Source organism: Asparagus officinalis, chromosome 1 (genome assembly GCF_001876935.1).
Source record: "Asparagus officinalis chromosome 1, Aspof.V1, whole genome shotgun sequence".
In the NCBI taxonomy this organism is placed as follows: domain Eukaryota; kingdom Viridiplantae; phylum Streptophyta; class Magnoliopsida; order Asparagales; family Asparagaceae; genus Asparagus; species Asparagus officinalis.
This window is the reverse complement of record NC_033794.1, coordinates 122,662,912-122,683,634: the sequence shown is the minus strand read 5'-3', so window position 1 is coordinate 122,683,634 and position 20,723 is coordinate 122,662,912. Positions and strand designations below refer to the sequence as shown.

At 36.8% G+C, this 20,723-nt stretch overlaps 1 protein-coding gene and 1 pseudogene across 1 annotated transcript; both read left to right on the top strand.

The window, feature by feature from the left end:
- Positions 7,686-10,783, top strand: LOC109819372 (receptor protein kinase-like protein ZAR1). Its single transcript, XM_020397835.1, has 2 exons — positions 7,686-9,233; positions 9,913-10,783. The coding sequence occupies exons 1-2, from the start codon at positions 7,901-7,903 to the stop codon at positions 10,533-10,535; spliced, it is 1,956 nt and encodes a 651-aa protein (XP_020253424.1). The 5' UTR covers positions 7,686-7,900; the 3' UTR covers positions 10,536-10,783.
- On the top strand, positions 10,670-13,455 carry LOC109840898 (annotated as a pseudogene).

Genomic DNA, 20,723 nt, shown 5'->3' with positions numbered 1-20,723 from the left:
GCCGCAGGCAGCCCCCATTAACCCCCTACAGCCACCACCCTCATTTTTAATTGTGACATTAATAGAAGGAACATTGTCAACAACTAAAGTGCATTTGAGGGACTAATATCAAAATATAAAGATGTGAGGGACTAAGATCAAATTCACTATGATATAAGGGACCAATATGGAAAAAACCCTTCATTTAATAACAAACAACTTTTGCGATGGTCGTGCAGTCCACAGTTGAGAACATTAAAGGCTCGTGATGACGCTCTGTCCCCACATGCGTCCCATCACAAGTATTTAAGTCGTTGTGGGACCCCCGTTGTCCTCGATGCATTTCTCCGAGAGAGGAGTGTCATGACCACAGTCCAGCATAGGTCCTAGTCAGTCAAATTTCAAGAGAAGGGACGGAGAGAGGCCGGTGGATTGTAGCCACCGCTGCATTTGGTGCTTTGTTCCCGGGTGTCTCTTTATGATTTATTAGCTGGTCGAAGTTGACAATTCTTAGGATTATGCCTTTCAGTGATGTCCTATTCTATTTTATATAATGTCCAAATACTAAATACAAGTAAAAAAGAGAGATGTTCAAGATAGACTTATTTATACTTTATTTTTCAAAATCAATTCATTTAAACTTATTTATAAAAATCGATTCGGTTTTGACCACGTCAACAACACAGACTAAAACTAGAACAATTTTAAAGAAAATATTTTTTTTTAAATTAATTTGGATTGTAAATACTGACTAATTAGACTCTAATTTAATTATAGTTTCGGATTTTAAATTGCGCTGGATGTAGTTTAATTTGCTTTTTTTCTCTTTTTCTTCACTTGATTTAGGATATCCGAAATTTTCTACGTCTAATCTAATTATTTGAGCTTATTTTTATCTATCTGGTACGAAAGGTGGGTCAGTTAACAATTTTAGTGCCACGTGTCAACTCATTCATCATGCTTTTTATTATAGAGTGGGAAAGGCGTGGCCGTAAACAGTTTTTTGTGCCACGTGTCAACTCACCTCATCATGCTCATGTACATTTTTAGGTCTCTTATATTTCCTTGTGGGGTGTGGGTAAGAGCAAGTGCAACAATCTCTTAGTGGGGAGCTCTTGTCGGACTGCTCTCAAGCATGAGGCCCACTTAGGAGCTTCTTACTAGGAGAAATATTCCAACTAACTCTCAATTAGGAGCTTAAATATTATTTAAAAATTCATTCTTCTACCTCTAACATTTTATAAATATATTTTAAAACAATAAATCTAATAAAAAAAATTTAGTGGGCCCCCACCCCTTAGGAACTCTGAAGTGCTCCACAAATTTGTGGAGCTCTTAGGAGCTCCATGATGGACCCCACCGCCAACTAGGACTTAGGAGCTTCGTTGGGAGTTTGTTGGAGCATGTTGGGAGCTTTTCCTTACCACATCATCCTTAGTAGCCTCCTTGAGAAGCTGCTGCACTTGCTCTTATTGGGCTAGGGTTTGACTTTCATGGTTTTTTTTTTCGCATTCTTTTGGGCAACCAACTAATGGGCCACCCTTGGAAGCCTATGTTTGCGCCGTTTCTTTATGCCTCATTTTATTTATTTATTTATTTTGATTTACGGTTTTTGGGGAATGTCGTAACTCTTGCGCTTGTAATTTTCGTTATTTGATTTCTATAATTTGTTGTTTAATCCCCAGCGAATCAAATTTTTTTGTTTTAATTTAGAAGTGTTGTAAGTGGGATGAGTAGGGAGACTCTGGATGATATGAAGACTAGGTGATATTCACCACAACTCGAGATGAGGGCGGAGAGAATTTAGAGAGTATAAAGGCTCGGTTGAGTTCAGAGATTTGGGGAAAGTACATGCAGTGGCTCAGTGACAAGTCATAAACTCAGTGACAGGTATGTAGAACGAGCGCAAGACTTTAAGGATGAGAAATAACACTTGTGATGAGTATAAAAGTCAAGTTTGTCAATCTTCTCAAAACTGAGTTAGGATACATTTTGGTCCAGTTTTGAAATAATCTGGTGCTTTTTTGGCAATGGGGGGCTGGATTGAAAAAGAAGCCTTTTTTAACTTAGGAAAAACAAAGCCGAGTTGGCCCATTTTTTCCAATTATATTTTACCACAAAACAAGACTAAGTTCAAACTTAATCCCATTTTTGTTGGGTGTCAAAGTCGTCTAAACCCGTGATGAGTATGAGAACTTAGTGGGCAATTAATACAAAGACCCTCAATGCCGACTACTCTATTTCCCTCCCTCCCCCCATAAACCTATCTATCCACACCACACCACCCCACCCCCACCCCCCCAACAAAAAAAACAAGAAAACCCAAAAAAATCCAATAATAATTTTATCTCATCACTTTTGATTTTATTTTCTTTTTATAAAATACAATTAAAAAATCATTCTAAAAAGATTCCCCTAATGGAGCATGATGCTCATATTCGGGTGATACATCTCGGATATGATAATTATCATGTACATAATCGCTTACCAATCACGGTTATGAATACGAATATGCATCGGTAAAAGAAAATTTATATCCTTATTCGTAAAAATTAGATACAGATACAGATATGTATGTGGATATATATGCATATACAAAACGAATATGCGAAAGCTATATAATATTGGGGGGAAAATATTGTTCATATGATACAAGAAAGTTCATCAGTATATTTGTTATATATGGAAAGTTAAAATTAGATATTTTGATCAAGGATTAAAACTATTGCCACAATATATATTTCGATATTTTGAATAAGGCTCTGGATATTTTGCTATATAGTTATATTCGCAAAATATCCTACCAATTATAAATTTTACTAGTCATATTTGTATCCAGTATATTTTCTTATATACGGATATTTTTGTACACACATACCTTCAAAGCACACATAAGATAAGACATGCGCTACAAATAATTTTCAAACCTTATTTTGATAAATACATAAATAAAGGATGTTCGATGTGAGAGGTTCAGGGAAAGGTGACGGATATGTGGACATTGAGGCTAAGGGGCCGTTTGGTTGGTTTCCTAAAAAGCAAGAAAAGAAAATCGATACAAGGAAACCAATAAAATAATATTTTTATTCATTTCCATCTCTAAAACTCACCCACAACATCCAATAGAATATTATTTTTATCCTCCAACTCATCTCATTTCATCTCATTTCTTACCTTTAAAAATAAACCAAACACAATAAATGTGTCACATCATCCAACTCATCACATCTCATCTTATCTCATTTTTAAAAATCACACACATCATCTAATAATATTGTGACAACTCATCTCATTTCATTAAACCTTCCTTTCCATCCATTTCCTCAAAAAAAAAAAAAACAAGAAATTGATTTCCTTAAGTATGTGTCACATCATCCAATAATATACTTCCAACTCATCTCATCTTATCTATTTTCTTATTTTTAAAAAATGAACCAAACACAAACAACCTCAAAACATCATCCAACAAGGGTTCGTTCGTTTCGCAAAAAAAAACTTGGAAATTAAAGAATAGGAAACATATTTCCTATAATAATTGTTTTGAGGTTGTTTGGTTGGGTTAAAAAAAGGAAATTATAAAATAGGAGATGAGATGAGATGAGTTGTCAACTTATTATTGGATGATGTGAGTGATTTTTAAAAAAAAACTTGTTTTGAGGTTGTTTGGTTGGTTAAAAAAAATAAGGAAATGAATTGGAGGTATATTATTGAATGATGTTTTGAGGTTGTTTGTGTTTGGTTCATTTTTAAAAATAAGAAAATAGATAAGATGAGATGAGTTGGAGGTATATTATTGGATGATGTGACACATACTTAAGGAAATCAATTTCTTGTTTTTTTTAAGGAAATGGATGGAAAGGAAGGTTTAATGAGATGAGATGAGTTGTCACAATATTATTGGATGATGTGTGTGATTTTTAAAATGGGATAAGATGAGATGTGATGAGTTGGATGATGTGACACATTTCTTGTGTTTGGTTTATTTTTAGGGCCCGTTTGTTTGGCGTTGGGAGATTTCCTAAAAACCAAGAAAAGGAAATATATGTACTTTTTTCATTAAAATATTATTTTTATCCACTTCCATCCATAAAACTCAATCCAAGAAAAAGAAATCTATACACTTTTATCAATAAAATATTATTTTTATCCATCAACTCATCACATCTTATCTCCTTTCTTACTTTTAAAAATATACCAAACACAAGAAACGGGTCACATCATCCAACTCATCTCATCTCATATTTAAAAATCACTCACATCATCCAATAATATGGTGACAACTCATCTCATCTCATTAACATTTCATTTCCACCCATTTCCTCAAAAAAAAAAAGGAAATTGATTTCCTTAAGTGTGGGTCACATCATCCAATAATATACAAACAACTCATCTCATCTCATCTATTTTCTTATTTTTAAGAATGAACCAAACACAAGAAAAAAATTATTATAGGAAATAGGTTTCTTACAATACATTTTCTTTTTTTTTAACCAACCAAACAACATCAAAACAAGTTTTCTTAAAAATTCACTCACATCATCCAATAATATGATGACAACTCATCTCATCTCATCTCCTATTCTTTAATTTCCTTCTTTTTTTAACCAGCCAAACAACCATAATTCAAGAAATCCTATTATTTGATTTCCTATTATTTGATTTCCCAAAAATTTTTGCGAAACGAACAGCCCCTTAAAGGTAAGAAGGAAGATGAAATGAGATGAGTTGGAGGATAAAAATAATATTTTATTGGATATTGTGGGTGAGTTTTAGGGATGAAAATGGATAAAAATATTATTTTATTGATTTCCTTGTACCGATTTCCTTTTTTTGGTTTTAGGAAACCAACCAAACAGCCCCTAATATACCTCCAATTCATTTTCTTATTTTTTTAACTAACCAAACAAACTCAAAACAAATTTTTTTTTTTTTTAAACTCACTCACATCATCCAATAATAAGGTGACAACTCATCTCTTCTCATCTCCTATTCTATAATTTTTTTTGAGAGAAAATCTCCTATTCTATAGTTTTCTTCTTTTTTAAACCAACCAAACAACCTCAAACAATTATTATAGGAAATAAGTTTCTTATTCATTGATTTCCATTTTTTTTTTTGAAACGAACAGTTAAGCAGCCGGTTACGGGCCAGTGCGAGAGATTCATAAAGAACTATTAAAAAGGTTTTCTATGACCACAAGATAGTCAAACACCAATTTCACTGGATTGATTCCTCACTAAAAGATTCTATCAGACCGTTTCATAGTAATAGGAATATTATTACTATTATAGAAATAGTATTCACAAGTGGTTAAAAAATTAATTTGAGAATTATAGCTATTCTATGGTATAATAAGCCACCCCACTATTATAGAAATAGTTTAATAAACTTCTTACGAGTTACGGCAATATCCTATTGTGCACTTTTTTAACAATCTAAATGCAGACGCCTACCACAAATGTGACAGGAGGAAACAAAGGATCATTGTACACATTCTTATTATTGGTATAATACTTGTATTAATCCCATGCTAAGCACGGGGTAATGTTTTGTTAATTTTGCACATCTAATCAAAATTGGTTTTGTATCATTAATTTTATTGTGTTTTTTTACTCCATTAAGTTTGATAATTACTCCAATCCATCCTACTACAAAATGAATATAGTGCCATCATATATTTCAAAATTTTACTGTAGAACGACCACTGTTTAAGGTACAGAATTTCACTGTAGCTTCAGTGCTGGTTTTGGAGATTTAAAAATTTACTGTCTCGTGAACACTGCTTCGGATATTCGCAATTTGCTGTAACTTGGACATTGACGTATCATTGTTATAGCAGATTTGCTTTTAAGTTTAAAAGTAATAGATTTATGTTCTTTTTTTAAAGTTCACTTGCCGGATGCAGGCATATGTTGACCACGAGGGTCCAGTCTTCTATCCTTTCTATGTGCACACACACTTTTTTGTGAGATCGATCATGAAAGTGTTCGCCCATACAAATTCGACCTTTATCTTTTGGGCGATCACATTCAGTAGTGTATCCGTCACTAGAATTTTGGAGTATGCTGGCACTGTTCAACAATATTCTATGAATGAATAGCTACATAATTGGCTACCAATACTCCTTGAGTTGTCCATTAGACCAACATTAGCACATGAAACCATAAAAACAAGGACTTGTACAAAATGACCGACATCTGAGAAATTCTTTCTGATACACCTTTTGGGGTTGATTTTTTTTATGCATAGAGTTCTACCATTTTCTGTTTTAGCGTATCGCCCAGTTGAGAATGGAGCCCCGTCTCGATTTTTTCTTAATAGAACAAACCTCATATTTGTCAATTTTTTCTTAATAGAACAAGCCTCATATAATTCTAATTGTGCGGCCGTCCTACTTGTCCAAATGCAGGTAGAACCAATGAATGAACTATTTTCAATTCTTTTAAGAGTCATAAAACAATTGTCGAGTGGAGGTTTATCCGCACTAAGAGGCTGTTTGGTTTCTTTTTTTTGGGTGGTAAAAATGGGGAAAGCTGCCAAAAATGTCAGTTTTTTGGCAGCTTTCCCCCAAAATCACCCCTTAAAAAGGTGATTTTAGGGGAAAGCTGCCAAAAAGCTGACATTTTTGGCATCTTTCTCCTCTTTTACCACCAAAAAAAACCTATCCAAACAGCCCCTAAGGCCTCGTTTGGCAAAGGGTTAATGAAGAGGGGTTAAAGAGAAGGATTAATGTACTTAGCCCATTTGATAATCCGAAGGACTAAATTATTAACTCGTTAAATAAGTTTTATTTTAGCCATTATGATCAGTTTTAGTGTTTGGGAATAACAATGATTTTGACTATTTTCTTTATAATTAGAAGGGTTAACTCTTATTCCATCTAAATAGGAGTATTAGTAAACCCCTCATTTTGAGGGGTTAACTCATTTTAACCCCTCTAGAGGGGTTAACTTAACCCTTCTATATTTTTTATGTTTGACAAATTATGGAGGGTTAACTCACTTTAACCCTTATATAGATTTGTTGTGTTTGGCAGGTTAAGAAGGGGTTAAGTCTCCTTAACCCCTCACTTAACCCTTTGCCAAACGGTACCTAATAGAATTGCAAGGATCTATCCACCTAGAAAAAAAAACTTTTGGTTTTTTTTAAAAGTTCAAAAAATTCACTCAAGTGGTTTATTCACACAATCATAACTACACGGGGTCCATAGCAATGGGCAATAATTCATAGAGTCTATCCAAACTTAATCCTTTATTTTAATACGATGAAACTTAAATTTGCTCAAAAGATTATTTCGAACAATTAAAAGACAACCGACACTATTAATGGTGATTACACAAACGACATTGTCCACTGAAATCTTAAATTTCCTAAATTTATCAACGAGTTTTGTTACAGGGACCAAAAATATGGGACCAATAGGGAGGACATGTGAGGGGGACGTCCCCTCCTATTGCATAATGAGCTGACCATCATTAATGATTGTCAGCTCATTATGCAATAGGAGGGGACAACTCACATGTCCCTCATATGGTCTTATATTTTGGGTTCTTGGGGGATTTTTCTTTATCAAAACACTTCAGATATAGATTGCGACCATCCCCTTTAACTGCTAATTAGCAATGTTCCTTGTTGAAGTATTTGTTTGACCCGGTCCACCGTAAAACCAGCACAAACTTGCGCTTACGTAGACAACACTCGGCACAGTACAAGCTTCCGAATCCAAAGGTCACCTCCTCTCGAGCCTCCCACTCCCCAACGGCCCTGATCACAGAGGCCCACGCACCGCACTTGGGTCAAACCGAAACGACACCCAAATGTTCTCACATCAATTCAGGCGGCCAAAACTCCCATCTCGCAGCGAAATCTGCACTCTCCTCTCTTTCCTCCCCTCGATCCATCATTTTTCTGGGCCCAAAACATGAGGGCTTCAGCTCTATCCGTAGCCCCTCTCATCTGGAGCCTCCTCTTGATCTGCAATGCCGACCTCAACGAGGAAGCCACTGCTCTCCTCTCGTTCAAGAACTCCATCAGAGATGACCCAGGCGGTTCCTTGACCAACTGGAACTCCTCAGGTCAAGACCCATGTCATTGGAACGGGGTCACCTGCAAGCAGTCAACGGTGGTCTCCTTAAGCCTCCCTAAAAATGGGCTTTTGGGCACATTGCCCTCTTCTCTTGGGTCACTCACTTCTCTTAGGCACATCAACCTGAGGAGCAATAGACTGTATGGGAGCTTGCCTCCAGAGATCTTCAGGCCCAGATCTCTGCAGAGTTTGGTTCTGTATGGGAATTCCTTATCTGGGTCTCTCCCTTCTGAGATTGGGAGCTTGGTTTCCCTTCAAATGTTGGATCTTTCATATAATTTGCTTAATGGGTCAATGCCCATTTCGTTAATACGTTGCAAGAGGCTGAGGACCCTTGTTTTGAGTCACAACAACTTCTCTGGTTCTCTCCCCTTGGGTCTTGGTACAAGCTTGAGTGCACTGGAGTCGTTCGATGTTTCGTTCAATCGACTGACTGGTGCGATTCCTAGTGATATTGGCAACCTTAGTAGCCTTCAGGGTACTGTTGATCTCTCCCACAATTTGTTTTCTGGTTTGATTCCGAGCAGCATTGGAAATTTACCTGAGAAAGTGTATGTTGATCTCAGCTATAACAATCTCAGTGGACCAATTCCTCAGAATGGCACTTTGGTCAATCGAGGGATATCTTCTTTTATAGGAAATCCCAGCCTTTGCGGTCCACCGTTGAAGAACCCTTGCACGTTGGGCAGTGTGAGAAATGGAGGTAGAGTGAAAAGAAGTCTGGTCATTGCATTAATTGTGAGTGATGTGTTTGCACTTGGTATTATAGGTCTATTGTTCTATTACTTGTATAGAAGAGCAATTTCGCACAAGGGGATCAAAGGGCCATTGAAGTCTAATGGGGATTTGAAGAGAAATGAATGTTTGTGTTTTGGTGAAAATGAAGTAGAGAAATTTGGTCTAGTTCCATTGGACAAGCATGTGAACTTTGATTTGGAAGAGCTTTTGCAAGCGACTGCATTTATAGATGATGGTCGAACTTTTGCTGTTAGGAGGTTTGGAGAAGGAGGGCAGAAGAGGCGTAAAGAATTCGAACTAGAGGTGGAAGCTATTGCAAAAGTTAGGCATGCAAATATTGTTGCGTTGAGAGCTTATTATTGGTCGGTTGAGGAGAAGCTTCTCGTATATGATTATATACCAAACGGATCTCTCTCTACTGCATTACATGGTAAGTACTTAGGTTAAGTTCAATCTCCTCTAAGTTGATTTTCTTAGTATAGAAATGCAATTGATTTTTTCCCATGAACTATAAAAAATGTTGTATGTTCCTCCTAATTTCTATACTACTCTGATAAATACTTACTACATTTGCTATGTTGAAGTGTTACATACAAGTGTGCACAATGAAGTTAAACATTGTAGTATCAATCGCAAGCACATCGTACATGTGTGTGCATACTGAAAAGAGCTAGAAGCGAAAATCTCTAAATTCTAAGTTATGTAGCTTGTTTGAGACCATTAAAATCCATGTGCAAGCATGTCACATCTTGAATCCTGCTCACTCAACATAATGAAGTTCTTGACCGCCCAAGCTTTTACCGAAAAAGCATCAACTCTGATAAACTTGTTATTCAGTAATAATAGTTTCTAAGCTTAATTTCTCCAATTCAAGCTTAGGTATGCTTTCTTCTATATGCTTTCTTCTTAGCTGTTAATATCTGCTAATTGAATATATATATGATTTCTGAATCACTTGGTGTGTCCTGGTTTGATCATTAGCTTGTCTGAGCTCAATTTGGTTCTTGTGGATATAGTGGGCCTCACACAATTGATGCGTAATTTGCCTAGTTATCTACTTTAATCAATGTTTGTGAATGTCATTAAGTTTTTTATGTGTCTAACTTCAGGACAAAGTGGGGTTATTTTTTCACCAATGTCATGGAGAGTTCGACTTAAAATCATGAAAGGCATAGCCAAGGGCCTAGCATTCTTGCATGGACATAAATATATCCATGGAGATCTCAAGCCAAAGAACATTCTTCTTGGACTGAAAATGGAACCATATATATCAGATTTTGCAGTCGGGCGTCTTGCTCGTTTAGCAGAAGATTTCACACCAGAGCGACCACAAAGTCAATTCTCTGATTCCGCAGTTAGCCCAGTTAGTCCTGTTACTGATGATCAACCATATTATCGACCACCTGAAGCTTTTAGAACTCTGAAACCAACAAACAAATGGGATGTTTACTCTTATGGAGTGATTTTACTTGAATTAATATCTGGTCAATCACCAGAAGTTCTGTTGGATACTATGGAAATGGATTTGGTTCAGTGGTTTCAGTTCTGTATCAAGGAGAAGAAGCCAACGTTTGACGTATTTGACCCGTATTTATCTCAGGAGCCTAATGTGGAGGATGAGATTATCGCAGTTCTAAAAATAGCACTAGCGTGTGTTCAGCCCAATCCAGAAAGCAGGCCAACCATGAGGCATGTCAAAGATAGTTTAGAAGGGTCAATCCCCAGAAGCTGAGAAATCCCTGAAGATTTATATCCCAAAAATTCTAACCATTTAGATGCTAGCTGCAGATCTCTGCTGAAAATTTATCAATTGGATTATGCAGAGCCAGTCTAGCTTGTCCACTATGGTTTACCTTGTAGAAGGTTAGCTTCTAGTTTTCCTCCTCGCTATGTTATCAGTGTGTTACGTTCCAAGTTTTGTGGAGCTTCATGTTCTCAAGCATTCTTCATTCAAGTTACAACTTTCATGTCTTCGAGGTACTTTTGGAGATATATTGCTCGTTGTTGGTACTTTTGAAGATATATTGCTTGTTGCTTAACTTGTTTAGAACCTATAACAGAGTAAATATTTTAATTTTTTGAAGTGTTCTCTGCTACTACAACTATCATGTTTTTGTACTTAATGGTGCTAAATGAAAATAATGTCTGAAAGTATACACCATTACACATTTAATTGATAAGGAACAAATACTAGCGCATAGCTGGAAGGTGGAGATAGCCAAGTACTAAACTGAAGAGAATGAGAAAATTGAACTAGTTTAATAGGAACTTGTCCAGACTCACTCTACCAGTAGTCAATGTCATACCTTAGGTCTAACCCAGTGGTAAACATCATTAGATAAGAAAACAGACAAATAAAAATTAGAGGAAAAAGAAAAATAAAATGAAAAGAAGAAAAAAAAACAGATGTCATCAGCTTGAAGTAACTCAGAAGGAATTATACATGACTGGATCCACCAATATAATGTCCACAAATACAAATCTCCAATTTGTTTTTTTGTCGCAGGTGACATGAGAACACCCGCTTTATATAAATCAAGTTCAACACTGTATTCAATTATTAGTTTTCAACATTGAAAAGATTGTAGCCATGTCCATACTACATTGGATAAAGGTAAAATCATTTTAATTCTTCACCTACTATTAAATAAGTGCATGATCAAAGATGACTGCTCATGATTCCCTATTTATGTACTATTGAGTAAAATTTTGACCCTCCATATTATGTGCCTAAGTAAGATAAAAATGAAATAAGTTTATTATTCACTTTAGCCATTAACTAATGCTAATTTTCTTATTATCTGCCGGATAGGACAACAATGGATCAAATGGTTTCTGTATTATATGTCAATGCCAAGTAGGATAACAATGATCACGTTTAATAATTCAGAACGGCCATTGACAGATGTATTCCATGTTATTTACCAAGTACCATGTCAATAAATTAAGTTTATTATTCATTGTCTCACTAAAAACTTGAATGACCTATGAGAATTACTGCAAACTTTCTACATAGCTTTCTCTAATGTCTTGCTATGGACAAGCTTAATGAGTATGTTCGTTCTTTGCTGATATGGTTTTGACTGCCAAGCTGAACCATTTGCACCTCGATGAAATTTAAACTTAAAGGTATATTGCTTCAGATTCTTTATTCAATGCAATAGATTTGTGTTTTTTCATAACAGAATTGCTGATTCGTTATCATGCACCAGTAGCCTGATGAAGAAAGGTAAGGATAACAACAATGAGGGAGCTGAGCTTGTAGAAGCTCGGGCGAATATTCCCTTGTTTGACAGGACTTCAACAGCACAAGTAATTCTTTGGCGCTTATTTATCCTTGTATTGCAAGTGATATACCAATGTGTTTACAGGTTACTGAGTTCACCTGTGAAAGTTTTTTCTGTTACTTGGAGCATCAACCATATGGTTCTGGATTCTTACAGTTAGAGCCGCTTGTTGAGTTTATGGAGAGAGTTTATTCAGGAAAATAATATTTCAAAGGTTCTGAAGTCTGATAGGTTCCCCTTCGCTCCGTGGCCTCCTTGGAGATTCAGGGCGAGTGTGGACTGCAGTTACACGACTTGCAGTCACACGACATGCACTCCTGATGGCTTGGTTAATGTTCTATCAGGTGATATTTCATTATTTTCGGGAGTGTTTGGTTTACGTAAACAGATTTACAATGGTAAATGTTGTTTACAATGGTAAATGTTGCGATCAAATTTTTATCTCCAATGTTTGGTTTGCAACAAGGTAGTTGGTGATGGTAATTGGATTTCCTTTTTTTTGGAAAACAACCAAACAACATCTAATCCGAATCGGAAGATATTGGAAGTGGAGTATGTTACATCAAAATTTTAATAATATTTACTTTCTCGAAAATTGAAAATGTGGATGTACATAAATGGGGTAAAAGAGGTAAATTTTTATTTTCTCTCCTTAAAATTTCAAGGTCAAATGTTGAAGTTTCCATGTTCACTTTTAATTGCAACCAAATTACGGGACATTAAAAGTGGATGTCATGTCAGCTGTCATATCAACTTATTTGCAAGTACCAAATAATGATCAAACACTTTCTCTTTAATTTTTAATTTCCTGCTTATTTCTGGTTGCAAAAAAACTACCGGAAGCTCATTTCTGTTTTGTTTCATTCCCTCGTTTACGGTATTTCTTCCAATTGCAACGTAATCAGCGGAAAACTTTAGAGTATTGAACTGCATTTAATCTATCAGAGAAACTAATTTCAAAACAACTTTGTGTAAATCTTGTGATCCGAATATTATCTGTCACAATGGTGTGAATAAAAAATTTCTATCAGGTTGCTTAGCAAGGCATGTACATTGTGTCAGCATCCAATCTCAATCGTCATCAAGCTCATGCAAGTCTTTTCAGCATACATGTTGAAAGTTCTTTCCGATGTCATTGGAGAATCCTATACAGCCTGCCAACTCAGCTGGTTCATTGACGGCAGGTCAAGGGTAAACCAAACTAACGCTTCAACCATGAAAAATTATGTCGGCAACATATGTTCAGCAGTCTCCAAACAGGCCAATGTGAAAGATCTCAAGTCTGCAATGTTATCGGAATAAGCAAGCACAGTGGGTAAAACAACAATGGAAGTGTCGATGAAGATCATTTCTTGGATCTTGTAAACTTGGTCGAAACCCACGAAAAAGAGGTCACGATGCATAAGAGTCATATCGGGCTTGGTTCACTGTCCACTGTGGTTGCCTCATGTCACCAATTGCCAATGGACTCGGGCTCTGGGTTTGGTAAGGTTGTGCTTGGAGTGATCTCCTCAGCGGTAAGGGAGCTGACGCTTGCGAAGGGGTCGATGGTTGTGGTGTCGAGCCCGAGTGTGGATGGGTCGTGGATTGTGAATGTGGTGTTGTGGCCTCAGGTGATATTGGCTCTGCAGTTGGATCCGACTTGTGCTCTCAAGCCTGTTACGGGGAAGTATCTTAAGTGTCTTGTTGGTGATGGAGGTGATCAGGTCGTGCCTAGTCGAATGCGATGCATGAATAGAATGTTATTGGACAAATAAAGTAGCACAAGTTTGTATTGGATTTGTTCGTCTTGCTTGTAAATATAGTAGCAAATTATTGTCTACTGTTAGTCACGGGCCCGTCAGGGTGGTCTTCGTTCTTAAACTGGGTGAGACCATCGCCATGGAAAACAGGTCATGCATGGAGAAAGCAAATAATTAGCCAAGGTTCAACAAACGATCAGGTAATAAATTGAGAAGCAAAACTTGGTTTGAGTCTCATGGCGCTGGTGACAACAAAAATCTTGTCAAGTCTCTCAAAAGACATATTTTGAGACGTGATCAGCCAACGATGCAATTCGTAGGGCAACACTCACACTTTCAGATCATCCTGTGAATTAGCGAATGATGCAATTTCAGATCATCTTGTAATGTACAGATATATTGTTCCACTAAGTTAACCATGTCTAAATCTGAACGATGAAAGAGAATGGATGAGATCAAAACATGATGTCAACGAATAAAACTAAAGGACATCATAGATAAAAATCTCTCTAAGTTAATCATGTCTAAATCTGAACGATGAAAGAGAATGTATGAGATCGAAACATGATGTCAACAAATAAAACTGAAGGACATCATAGATAAAAATCCCTCTAAGTTAACAATGTCTAAATCTGAATGATGAAAGAGGATGGATGAGATCGAAACATGATGTCAACAAATAAAACTGAAGGACATTATAGATAAAAATCTCTGTAAGTTAACCATGTCTAAATCTGAACGATGAAAGGGAATGGATGAGTTCGAAACATGATGTCAACGAATAAAACTGTAGGACATCATAGATAAAAATCTCTCTAAGGAAGAGACACATCAATCCGAACGGGAATAAGAAATATATCAAATGTCTGCGATGCCACACGCATTGAAAACCAGAAATGTTCCAATGATAATGCAAGGACTTAATGAGAAAGAGTATGATCACAGAGCCAACTTAACATTTGCTCTTTCAATTATTTTCCCAACAACAATCTCTTCATAAATCACCTCATCAGCCCCCGATCGCCCTATATATATAATTATAGGCTTGAGACCACAAACCGGATCCAATTGCAACGCCCCAGACCTGGGGCCACAACACAACATTAACTATCGATTACCCATCCCCGCTTAGGCTCAACGTCATGACCATCGAACCCCCTGCAAGCCTCTGCTCCCTTCCAGGCGAGTAAATCACACTAACCTAATACAGCGCGGAAGTGATAAACTCGGAATCCATCAAGGAGTGCTCTTTAAATCCACAAAGAACGATCTCTGAATCCACTTAGAATTTTAAATCAATGAAGGAAATATTAAAAGAGAAATATTATTGATGAAAAGTTATAACAATCATATGTTTAAATAGGAAAAAAAAGGACTCCTATTAGGACATGAACTTTACTAAAAATAGAAATAACAAAACTCTACTTCAAAGACTCCTTATAATTAGGGAAATAAATCGGTCAAATTAAAAATCAAACCGGATTTGTTTCCTAATCAAAACAGACTCAGAAAACATTACCTAAAATAGTAAAAAACTGACAAAAACTCTGATATCTCTCAATCCATAGGGAATTTTGTCAAATAGACAATGACAAACAAAATAACATTTAGTTTGGTTAATTCCGTCTCAAAAAAAATACGCGATTTTTATTTATAATTCGTCCAATTCCGACGTATGCTTTGGGAGATATGATGCGTTCTTCATTGCATATTATTTTCCTCCGCCGGACCCGTGTTTTCTCTTATGATGGTCCAGTTTCTCCATGAATATACCCACGGTGCGTTCTACATCACAACCAAAGCCTTACCAAAACCCAAAGTCTTAACTCCATCGGTAAATGGTGGCACGCTGAAATAGCAATAGTTGGTGACCCGAGCCCGATTGTACTCTTATGTATCACGAAGTACTTGTATTTCTCCCTGACTTGGCCCTCGACCCAGTTTACAAGATCAAGGAAGTGATCCTCGTTTGCCATTGACTCGATTGTATTGGCCACCATTGTCGCTACTTGAGATAAAGAAGCAGCTTTGAGTTCTTTTATGTTTGCCTCTTTGGCGACGGCTGAAAACGCGTTGCCAATGTAGTTTCCCATGACGGAAGCATAAGCTTGATTTATTCACGGCCTGCCGTCCATGAACCAGGTCAGTTGGCAGGCTTTATCGGATTCTCCGACGACGGTGGCGAGAATCTTCCATACATGTGCTGAGAAGGCTCCTAGTCGGGTAGCTCTACGCCCGCCCTGGCTTGCGAGAGATAGGAGGTAATCAAGATCGGATGCTGATACAGTGTAGATGCCTCGCTGAAGCGAGGCACCTAACGGTTCACAACATTTTCGTTTCTTCCACTAGCATGTGTTCTATCATTGGATAAAAATGTTTCGCCATGTAAACAAAAATTAATTAGCAGGTCCTTACTTTTTGTCATATATCTCCTTCCAATGTCCTTCATTCTGAGGACGAGCTTGACTCATAAATTAAAGGAAAAAATTTAGAAAAATTACAGAAAAACTTCATACTTAATTAGTTTCATGGGAAACTAATTTTATTTGTGTGTCCCAGATAGGTTTGGACGCCTTCACTATCAAAAAAATAATGGAGAGACCTATTTTATTATAGTTTTGGATGCGTCTAGAGGGTGGCTGTGATTCATTGCTTATCTAGCACTCATCGTACCCCTACGAATGACATTCATTCTTAATTTACAATCAAAGACAAATCACAACCATCCACTAAATAAATCAATGGCTATGATAAAAAAAGTGGTCTCAATCCCTATTACTTTTTTGTCAGAGGGGAGGATCAAAATTCATTCTTGATATGAGTTGTCATCACGAAATTAGCAAAATGAGCTGCCAAAGAAGAGAAGGGTGATGTACATCCACTATGTGTGTCTCAACATTAGTCTATCTTTTTTTTGCTCATTGAGCAAATTAGGTGCCACCCCATATCATTAATTTCCTGTTATCTATTTAATGTAATTGCTATGACAGACTCTCCAGGATAAACTAATATCAATCACGCGAAAGCACGAAAAATATCGAGAACACACGAACACAAAGATATGCGTGATTCGGCTTATAGCCTACGTCCACGGGCGAAGGAGGAGAAAAGCTTTACTAATTGTGAGGAGTACAGAGTGGATCTCTCAATCTCTCATATCCCAAGTAACACCCCAAAAAGCCTTAATACAAAACCTCTCAAACCAAGGAACAAAAGAGAGCTAAATCAAATACTTAAAAAGGCTTCAAAGAGAGAACCCTGTTCTCTGTTAATATGTGGTGCCCAAAATTGATGTATGTAGCCGAAAGATGCTTTCTACATCTATTATATTGCTGCTGCTAGCCAGAGTCCCCAACACATAGAAGTCTATGCTTGCAAGGATAGGATGCTACTAGAATTCATTGAATTGTCATATCTTTAGCCAACTAAAATTCATATCCTATTAGTAATAGGATTTGAACTAGATATCCAATTCAACACCAATTAGAACCTAAACAGCACTTTGCTTCAACATGCACACGGGCAAAGTTCCTAACTTCAAGAGACACTCAGATTGGGATATTTGAGTCACACCAAAAGTAAAATATTTTTTTGGTTAAAATTTCTCATGCTCTCTCTTCTTGAAATATGTTCGATAATGTAAAGCCATATTTTCAACAGAAGTAAATTAAACAGACATTAAGAAACAACATGCTAAAAAAATGATGTACATTCATAAGAGATTAGAGGCTTGCTCTCATTTAAGGTAAGATAAGAGAGAATATTTGAGATGATTTTATATTATACAGCGGAGTTCACTAAGTTCATCAGTTAGAAAAGGTTTTTAAAAAAAACTATAATTACTTGTTGCATATGACTTCTAGACGACCTGTGTTAAGGTTTTTACCGATTCGACCAGCGAAAGGAAAGGAGTGGTTAAGGAACTCTGCACGCCATGCATCTATTACTACTTAATAATAGAAGCCAGTCTGTCAGACCAATTTTTTGGTGTTATACCCTTGCTTAGTCACATTTGTTGTAAACCGAATGATGTCCTTGCATCTTAAAGGTTTTAAAACTACATATAAAGGGCCTAAAGTGGAAAACCAAAAAATAATTACATGACCTGCATATTCTCTTAACTTCCCACTTACCCATGTTTTAAATCCTCCACCAATATTCCCCACTTACACACATATTAAATCTAAAGGGAAAAGAATTCAAAATCAATCTCTTTGTTCTCCATTCTGCATCCGTCATCCTTATGCAAGATTCAACAGAAGCTCTATCTTTGATAATAGGATTTTTACAGATAAGTTTCATGTATTTTCCAAAAAAATTGTTTTATTGTATAAAGTATGTACATTTAAAATTTCCCTTTTAATTGTATATAATGTAATGTTTTCAAGTATTACCTATCTAATATTCAATCTCTCACAGTCAGTAAAACTTGAGATTTGAAAATTAGTTATTTTAGTACTTTTCAATCTGAATGTTGCATATAACTTAAAGGGTAAATTACACTAAATCTTCATGAACTTTTAGTGTGTTGAAGTGGACTCCTATGAACTTTCAAAATCACACTAAATACCAATACAATTCTCCATTTTGTAGATAACCCCAATAAATTAGAATCCGAAAACAACATAAAAAGGCATTTTGAGAGTTATTGTGGGTTTAGTGTAATTTACCCAAAAGATTGTTGATAATAGTGTTGATAATAGTATTAGTAGTAGGTTTCTAGTCCCACATTGGTTGTGAGAACACACCTCACTCTCCTCTACTTGTATAAATATATGTGCACACTCAATATTCAACTAAAGGGAAATTTACTCAGGACTCTCTCTCTGTCTCTTACTTTAACATGGTATTAGAGCTAGGATTATTATTTTCCTTCCAATAATTTTTTAACGCTTCTGTGTTCTTTTGCCAAATCTTGGCGTTGCTGCTTTACAGTCGTTTAACGCCTTTTTTACGTTCCTTTGCCAGATTTTTGGCCTTGCCGCTTTGTGGCCTCTTAATGCGTTTCGCGTTCTCATATTCAAGATCATTTCTCAATCTCAAATTTACGACATCACCATTTCAAGACCATCTCTTGGTCTCAAATTTACGGCATCTTCATTTCAAGACCGTCTCTCGGTCTCAAATTAAATGCATCACCGTTTCAAGCCGTCTCTCGGCCTCAAACAAACGGCATTGCCGTTTCACAGTCAGTAACGTCATCGCCGTTTCAATCCATCTTGACGTCTCAATGTTTCAACATCGGCATTAATCCGTTATAGGTCTTCGGCGTGAGCATCAGATCCGGCTGATCTTCGGGCCACCTTGATCGTCGGTTGCTTCTTTCTCAGACTTGACAGTCAAATTTAACCTTCAGGTTCTTACATTTTAACCTTCGGGTTTCTACATTAACCTTCAGGTTCTCCTTTAAACATTCAGGTTTCGTTCAAGGATTATTATGTTGAACTTTGAATTGCTGCTATTATGGCCTCTTCACTGGCACCTGCTTCTCAGGCTCGGTCTAAGCTCTTTTGCACCTATTGCAAGAGGGAGGGACACCACTTTCAGATATATTTCTAGCTTCATACCAAGTTACGTTCCTCAGGAACTGGCCATAGTCAGCGATCCCCTCAGTCCCGATCCTCTAGTGCACCAGGATTATCGGTCAATGTTATACCATCTACCACTTCAGACCCTACCATTCAAGCTATTGCAGATATTAGCCGTCAAATTGCAGCTCTTCAGCATACCACCTCTTCATCTGCTGCAAAACTCTCTGATATTCACCGTCAAATTGAGGCTCTTCAAGCTATTTCAAATATTAGTCGTTAAATTGTGGCCCTTCAGCATACCACCTCTCCATCTGCTGCACAACTCTCTGATATTCGCCATCAAATTGATGCTCTTTAGCATAGAGCCTCTACATCTACTGCATAACTCTCTGGTATGTGTCTTGTTGGTTCTTCAGCTAACCCTTCGGTCTCTGGTATGAATGATCTCAGGATTTTTGACTCTGGTTGTTCCTTTCATATGACTCGTAATGTCTCCATTTTATCTTCTGTCTTCACTTCCTCTTCTGTTCCCCTTATCTACACGGCTGCTGAACAACCATTATCTATCACTCAGTATGACTCTATCACCCCACAAACTGACCTATCTGGTCATCTAACTCTTGGCCCCGTCTATGTGGCTCCTCAGTTGTGTTTGAATTTAATTTCTATTAGCTCCTTATGTATGGATGACCTACTTATCTTATTTTCTTCTGATACTTGTATTGTGCAAGATCCATAGATGGGCGAGACTGTTGGGGCCGGTCGAAGGAGACACAAATTGTATTTTCTAAAATATCTTCACCTTCCAGAGTCCATACGTTCACGTTCTCTTGTTTCTTCTGTAAGTCCAAAATTATCTACCTTGCTTTTCGCATATTTGTGGCATAGATGACTTGGTCATATGTCTCATAAAAGGCTAGAAAGTCTTATCCAGTCCGGAGTACTTGGTCCCTGTTTGAGTCAAAAGTCGGTTCTGTTGAGGAATTCATTATAACTTTGTTCGATTACAACAAATTCGAAAGAATAATCTTTTTATAAGACTTTTTCTACACAACAAAAATGAAAATTACAACTCTTGAGAAACAAACACAAAAATCGTTTATCGATCTTTGTTTTCGTGGGACTTTGCCTGTGCCGGGAACGCTTTGGTTCGTGGACCGCCGAATCACAGATCGTGAAGGGGGTTTACTGATTCTAACTTCGTTTATCGAAGTGAGAGATTGAAACGATATCTTATCGAAGTAAGATAGTCGTTCTTCTTAAAATCAAGTCAAAGCTTAATTTCAAGGCGTTGTATGAAAACTCAAATCTGCTCTCTCTGCTCTGGAATGCTCGAAAATATGCTCGATGCCCGTCAGAA